At 47.0% G+C, this 7,906-nt stretch overlaps 1 protein-coding gene across 4 annotated transcripts in view; it reads right to left on the reverse strand.

The window, feature by feature from the left end:
• Window positions 1–7,385, reverse strand: part of UNC79 (unc-79 homolog, NALCN channel complex subunit) — a 184,100-nt gene extending 176,715 nt beyond the window's left edge. For 3 of the 4 annotated variants that reach the window (XM_063439045.1, XM_063439043.1, XM_063439042.1), the window contains exons 1-2: window positions 7,190–7,385; window positions 1,148–1,268 (exon numbers count right to left, since the gene is read on the reverse strand). In XM_063439045.1, the coding sequence (XP_063295115.1) occupies window positions 1,148–1,268; window positions 7,190–7,211 (143 nt within the window). In that variant the 5' untranslated portion in view covers window positions 7,212–7,385. Of the gene's footprint in view, window positions 1–36; window positions 52–1,147; window positions 1,269–7,189 lie in introns of all 4 variants that reach the window. The other variant, XM_063439044.1, reaches the window with a different exon arrangement.
• Window positions 7,386–7,906: the final 521 nt, after the last annotated feature.

The following is a 7,906-nucleotide window of genomic DNA, read 5'->3' on the forward strand; positions in this document are numbered from 1 at the left end:
CTTCATAAATCCCATGCCATGAGACCAACTGCTCACCTTGTAACTGAGGCTCTGTAGAAGAAAATTATAGAAAATTTAATTTTCCACCTTATAATAAAATAGCCTTAAAGGTTACCTGTGTTAAATTGTATTAAAAAAAAAAAACCAATTAAAAAAAAAAACAAAGAAACACCTGGCATATGTAAAACTCAAGCTCAGATGAGCAGATCACATCAACCACTGATCATGGATAAGGTTGGGAAAGGGCAGTCTAGGAAATCATAATAATTTTGAGGGTTCAGTACAATGGAGAGGGACACAGCACCTCCTTTTTGTGGTGGAAGGGTAGTTGAAACGTATGGTTTGTGAGAGGGTTGGGTTATTCAGGAAAAAGGAACAGATGCATGCCAATTTGTAAATATACTACTTTTAGTTACATACTAACACCTAATTAAAAAATTTAAGAATTCTTTTTTTTCTTTGATTCTTTTCACCCACAGCATCCACAACCCATCCAAAATACACACTGCCAGGCAACCATCCCCAGTGGATTGTGAGCAAAGGGAGAAAATGGGATTTGGGGTTTGATCACAATTAACCACTCTGTCTCAAGATGGTAAAATTATCTTGTTATAAATATTATGGTTAAATGATCTCCTCCATATTGACGGTGTTACAAGAAGCAGAGGCCAGGACTATCTGCTTCCTGTTACACTGGAAGCAGATATTGCTCAACTTTATAGCTACCATTGTGGCTATAAATTAGAGCACTGGTTCCACAACCAGTCCTCATGGCCCACCAACAATCCAGGATTTATTCCAATGGAGATACTGACAAAACCTGGACTGTTGGTGGGTCTTGAGGACTGGATTGGAAATGACCAAATTAGAGTAATTAATTCTGAGTGAGGAGAAATAGTCTTTGCCAATTTAGTGAGGAGAACTAATCCTTTCAGTTAACCATTCAACAAGAAATAGGCCAGCCAATCTGGGCTTTGCAAGACACCTTTGATATTGAAGTGGCAAATCAAAATCTTGGGGACAGAGTGGTTAATATGCTTTTTTTCTCTAGAGGAGCATTGACAAAGCAGAAATCCCATCAAGCAAAAAATAACTAACTAATCTTATTTTTTCAGTCTATATTTTTGATAAAAAATGGAAATCTCACCTTAATAATGTTTGCGAGAAGTATTTCAAAGTATTTGCTATGTCTGTTCCAGATGGCACAGGATATATGTTATGAAGCACTCTGTTGTGGTATTCTTGTAGGTATCGGATCTTGGAAGCAACTGCATACGATTAAAAGAAAAAGAAAAAAAAACAAAATCCAACTTGTGTGTAAAAAAGTAACAACATAATAGAACAAAGTGCACTGACATGGTAGGTGAAAACTGTCCTGAACTTGCAAGGAAGAACTTAATTTTAGTTGCTTTATACATTCGAATTTTGTTATGTCATGTCATGTGTAGGCTACAGGGCTGTATTTGCCACGAGGCAAACAAGGCATTTGCCTAGGGCGCCACTTCCAGGGGGCTGCCCTAAGTGCCCAATGCCGTGTTTGCCTCATACTGGGGGGCCCAAGAGGTGGCTGGCTGGCCACCTTAGGGCCCCCACTAATGCGTTCAGATACTCAGCGTGTAGGCGGGTGGCGAAGGAACGCAGTCCTCTGAGCTCTTCCTGCTCCCTCGCAGGAAGAGCCGGAATATGGGAGCCGGAATATGATGTCACTCCGGCACCGGCGGTGCGCGAGGGAGCAAAACAGGAAGAGCGCAGTTCCCTCGCTGCCTCCATTGAGCTCCTGCCTGTCCGCCCAGTCAGCCCAGCTAGGAGCCTGTCAGCCCAGTCAGAAGGAGCCTGCCAGCAGCCCCAGCAAGGAGCTAGCCCAGCAGCAGTCAGGGACAGGATCCACACCAGCTCTCCCAAAAGTAACGAGGCTGGGTGGATTTAAATAATAAAAAATAATAATTGGTGAGTGTATGAGAAAATGTGTGTGTGTGTCTGTCTGTCTGTCTGTCTGTCTGCGTGTGTCTGTGTCTGTTAGTGAGTGTGTCAGAGAGTGTGTGTGTGTGTGTCTGTCAGTGTGTAGCTGTCAGTGTGTAGCTGTCAGTGTGTGTCTATGAATAAGTGAGGGAATGTGTGTGTCTGTCAGAGTGTGTCAAATCAGTGAGTATGTTTGTGACAGTGAGTGTATGTCAGTGTATGTGTATCTGAGAGTGTGTGCCTGTCAGTGAGTGAGTGAGCGTGTCAGTGTGTGTCTGTGATTGTCAGTGAGTGAGAGTGAACGTGTGGGTTGTTTAACCCCTTAAGGACCAAACTTCTGGAATAAAAGGGAATCATGACACGTCACATAGATAGATGGGTTTAACAGTGTGAGTGCCAATGACTGTATGTGTGTGCCACTGACTGTGTATCTGTCAGTGAGTGTATGTCAGTGCATGTGTCAATGAGGGCATGCGTCTGTCAGTCAAATAAGTGGCTTTGATACAAAGTGGTGGGGTAAATTTAGATTAGGGGGGTACTAAAATTTAGTTGTGTTTAGGGCAGCACAAATCCAGAATACACCACTGGTAGGCTACAAGCAGTCAATTTGTTGTGAGGGGTGGATGGAGATCTTGGGATAAACCTAAACTAGTCGAGTATTACCAGTAATTATAATAGCTTGAATTTACATGAAAAGAAAGACACCTCTAGGATGTGTAGCAAAACCAGGAGAGAGATGGGTAAATATAGAGATAGGTGGAGGGAGAAAGATGGGTGACTGGAGAGTTATGGAGGGATGGAGAAAGATCAGTGGATGAAGTATGATCAGTGAATGAGAAAGTTGGGTGAATAGAGGTAGATGGAAACCAAGAGATGAGTAAATAGAGAGAGGTGGGGAAAATCAAAGAAAGAGGGGGGAGGAATCAAAGAGAGGCGGGGGAAGGAAATCGAAGAGAGGCGGGGGAAGGAAATCGAAGAGAGGCGGGGGAAGGAAATCGAAGAGAGGCGGGGGAAGGAAATCGAAGAGAGGCGGGGGAAGGAAATCGAAGAGAGGCGGGGGAAGGAAATCGAAGAGAGGCGGGGGAAGGAAATCGAAGAGAGGCGGGGGAAGGAAATCGAAGAGAGGCGGGGGAAGGAAATCGAAGAGAGGCGGGGGAAGGAAATCGAAGAGAGGCGGGGGAAGGAAATCGAAGAGAGGCGGGGGAAGGAAATCGAAGAGAGGCGGGGGAAGGAAATCGAAGAGAGGCGGGGGAAGGAAATCGAAGAGAGGCGGGGGAAGGAAATCGAAGAGAGGCGGGGGAAGGAAATCGAAGAGAGGCGGGGGAAGGAAATCGAAGAGAGGCGGGGGAAGGAAATCGAAGAGAGGCGGGGGAAGGAAATCGAAGAGAGGCGGGGGAAGGAAATCGAAGAGAGGCGGGGGAAGGAATCGAAGAGAGACGGGGGAATCGAAGAGACGGGGAGTAAATGAAGAGAGACGGGGGTAAATAGAGAATGGCAGGGGGTAAATAAAGACTGGGGGAAATGCAGATAGAGAAACCGGGGGGAATGGAGAGAGACAGGGGAAATGGAGAGAGATGAGGAAGTAGAGAAAAATTGATGAATTGAAGGAGATAGAAATAGATAGATGGGTGGATAGAGAGAGAGCTGGGTGGGTGAATAGCGAGATATGGGTGGATGGAGCTCTTGGGATGAACCTAAACTAGTCTAGTATTACCAGTAATTATAATAGCTAGACTTTACATGAAAAGAAAGACACCTCTAGTAGGTGTAGCAAAACCAGGAGAGAGGTGGGTAAATATAGTGATAGGTAGAGGGAGAAAGATGGGTGACTGGAGAGTTATGGAGGGATGGGGAAAGATCAGTGGATGAAGTATGATCAGTGAATGAGAAACTTGGAAACAGATTGAGACAGTTGGGAGGACAGACATAGATGGGCGAACAAAGAGACAGATGAACAGAGAGGTAGGATGGAGAGATATGTATGAATAGAGAGAAGGATGACTGGAGAGAGATGTAAACAGAGATGGGTGGAAAGGTAAAGATGGAGAAAGATTAATGGAGAGAGAGAGGGACAGAATTAAAAGAAAAAAATAGAAACAGAGGGATGGAGAAGAGAAAGATAGAATTATTGGAGGATGGGGGAATAAAAAGAGATGGGTAGGGAAGATATAAACAATCAGAGATTGGGAAATAGATCGAAAGAGACTATGGAGATGGGAAGAGAAAGGGGTGTTGAATAAGCAGTAGTCAGATTAGAGGAAGAAACGACAGAATGAGTGAAGGTGAAATATAGAGGGATCAGAGCAAGAGTTAAGAGAGGGCTAAACAGGAAAGGATTACAGATCCATTACATGATTACAGTGACTGAAAGAATCATGTTACCTTAATGGAGAATGGAGTTTAATGTAGTTGTTCTGGTTTCTATAGCTTGTCCCTGCAGGCTTTTCAATGTAAACGCTGCCTTTTCAGAGAAAAGACATTGTTTACATTAGTGCCTAATAACACTTCTAGTGGCAGTCACTCAGACGGTGCTTTCTAGTCCACTGGAGACGCTGAACATTCCACGTAGAGATGCAATGATTCAATGCGTCTCTATGAGGGGATATTAATTGGAACAGCACGTCCCAACAGCCTCCAATGCTGGGAGTGATAGGTGTATAGACCAGTGTTAATTTTGTCAACTAAAATATCTGAGATTTAGTCAACTAAAACTAGACTAAAACTAAAACAATTCAGATGACTAAAATACGACTAAAACTATTTAGATAACAAAAATATGACTAAAACAAAATCGAGATTTGCCGCCAAAATTAACACTGGGACATTCAAGATTGAAAGACAGATGTCAGCCATATAGAAACTAAGAAAAAAATAGTATAACCAGAGAAAGAAAGTGACATACAGCCAGGTGAGAAGAAAGAAATTATGTGATCAACTAAAGAAGTGTTCAAAACTGTCCTATTTATCATTTAGTACCAGGGTAAAAGTCACGTTAAAATGACTCTCTTTTAGATAAAATAAACTACAAGTGGGGCGTCGGTAATATAGGCCCCAATTATCAGATATCTGCAGCAGTTCCAGTTCAACCTTATACATCACAGAACCACTAAATGAATCATCGATATCCCATGTCTGCGCTCTCCTTATATCTTGCATGCTGGTTTCCTGTACTTAAGCCACTGTACAATGCTCACAGCTGTATTACATGTTGTGGTATAGTATCATATAGATTAAGGTTAAGATATGTGCATGTCAACAAACCCTAGAACCCTTTATCTATACGTTTCATGTTTTAACTTGCCCCACACCTTCAATATCACTCCCAACCACCACTACTGCCTTAAACTTCACCACATTATTTATTGAACTTCTATCCACCAAGACTCTGCCACAAAACAACCACCACACTATGCCCTTTCAGACTTTAGTCCCCAAATCATCTTCCCATGTTGCTATCATCATTTATGTCATTCAACAATCTCAGCAGCCATTACATCCACCAGTATATTGCACACCTTCCCATGCCCGCCAAACCCCAAGACACAATGATGTTTGAGAGGTTGGTAGTAAGGGAATATTATTATACAACATAATCCCTACTCCCATACACCCTCATACAACATACCCCTTACTCCTACACACTCATACAACACACCTTTATAAAACGTACCCTACACACTATTGCCCAGGATTTTGTGGGGCCCGCACACTAAAGGGGCCGACCAGGTGTCCCCTGCACTTAGGGCCATCCGATGGGCCTTTGCCAGCAGGGGCCCGTTTGAGCACTGTGGCCATTTAACAGCGTGACTGGGCCCCTTGCTTATTGGCAGCCTGAGAGAGGTGGAGCAGCACAGGAAGGGCGGCAGTGAGGAGGGGGTCTGTCAGTGTGTGTGTGTCTGTATGTCTGTCAGTGTGTCTATATGTGTCTGTGCATCTGTATGTCTGTCAGTGTGTATTTGTATGTCTGTCAGTGTGTGTATGTGTATCTGTATGTCTGTCAGTGTCTGTGTGTGTGTATCTGTCTGTCTGTATGCCTGTTAGTTTGTGTCTATGTAAGTATCTATATATCTTTCAGTGTGTCTGCGTGTGTATCTGTAGGTCTGTCAATGTGTGTGTGTGTGTGTGTGTGTGTGTGTGTGTGTGTGTATGTGTGTGTGTATGTCTGTCAGTGTGTGTGTGTGTGTTTGTGTGTCTGTCAGTGTGTGTGTGTGTGTGTGTCTGTCAGTGTGTGTGTGTGTCTGTAGGTCTGTCAGTGTGTGTGTGTGTCTGTAGGTCTGTCAGTGTGTGTGTATCTGTATGTCTGTCAGTGTGTGTGTGTGTCTGTATTTTTATATGTAATTGTATAACTATATTTCCCATCCACCAAATTCAATGTGCTGCACCTGTTCCCTTCCATTTCAGCACCTCGGCCAGCTCCACACACTCACTCAATAACACTCACCCAGTCATCCCTGGTTATCCCAGACCCCCCACCATGTTATTCCAGACCCCCACCCTCTTATCCCCCACCATGTTATCCCAGACCCCCACCCTCTTATCCCCCACCATGTTATCCCAGACCCCCACCCTCTTATCCCCCACCATGTTATCCCAGACCCCCACCCTCTTGTCCCCCACCATGTTATCCCAGACCCCCACCCTCTTATCCCCCACCATGTTATCCCAGACCCCCACCCTCTTATCCCCCACCATGTTATCCCAGACCCCCACCCTCTTATCCCCCACCATGTTATCCCTGGCCCCTCAGAGCTCCAATGTCCTTAGTTATCGCAGCACCCCCCTATCTCCCTCAGTATCACTGTGTCTGCATATAACGACTAGAACTCATTCCCTGTAACCTCCAGCCAATACTCACCCCCCCTCTCCCGCTCTCCCCCACACACTCAGCTCCCCGCTCACACTCACACTCAGCCCCCCCCCGCTCACACTCAGCCCCCGCTCCCACTCAGCCCCCCCTTCCACTCACACTCAGCCCCTGCTCCCACTCAGCCCCCCCTTCCACTCACACTCAGCCCCTGCTCCCACTCAGCCCCCCCTTCCACTCACACTCAGCCCCTGCTCCCACTCAGCCCCCCCTTCCACTCACACTCAGCCCCGCCTCCCACTCCCACTCAGCCCCCGCTCCCCCTCACACTCAGGCCCCGCTCCCACTCACACTCAGCCCCCCCCGCCCCCGCTCATACTCAGCCGCCCCCGCTCACACTCACACTCAGCCCCCGCTCACACTCACATTGCTCCGCTTTGGTGGACATGGCGTCCAGCTGCAGGCGTCTCGCACAGGAATCCGTGGTGCTGGCTCCGTGTTCCCCCCAGTGAGATCCCCGGACCGGGACACCGAGCTGTCACACCCCGAGCGGCTCTAACCGGGTCCGAGCGGGGAGGGGGCCGAGCGGTGGGGGGACATGGGGGGCGGCCAGGCCAGCTATCACCGGAGACAGCCTCGGAAATGGTCCTCAGTGACAGCCAGCCAATCAGCGCTCAATGACAGTCGGATGGCGGCTCCTGATTGGCTGCTGGAAACTGACTGGGCCAGGGCAGCATCCCCCCCAATACAGACATAGACTGAACCATGACAGCATCCCCCCCTAAAACAGACATGGACTGAACCATGACAGCATTCCCCCCCCTGTACAGACATAGACTGAACCCTGACAGCATTCCCCCCCCATACAGACATGGACTGAACCATGACAGCACCCCCCCCCCCCCATACAGACATGGACTGAACCATGACAGCATCCCCCCTAATACAGACATGGACTAAACCATGACAACACTCCCCCCCATTATACAGACATGGACTGAACCATGACAGCATCCCCCCCCATACAGACATGGACTGAACCATGACAGCATCCCCCCCCTGTACAGACATAGACTGAACCCTGACAGCATCCCCCCCCCCATACAGACATGGACTGAACCATGACAGCACCCCCCCCCCCCC

Source organism: Pelobates fuscus, chromosome 13 (assembly GCF_036172605.1).
Source record: "Pelobates fuscus isolate aPelFus1 chromosome 13, aPelFus1.pri, whole genome shotgun sequence".
Classification (NCBI taxonomy): Eukaryota; Metazoa; Chordata; class Amphibia; order Anura; family Pelobatidae; genus Pelobates; species Pelobates fuscus.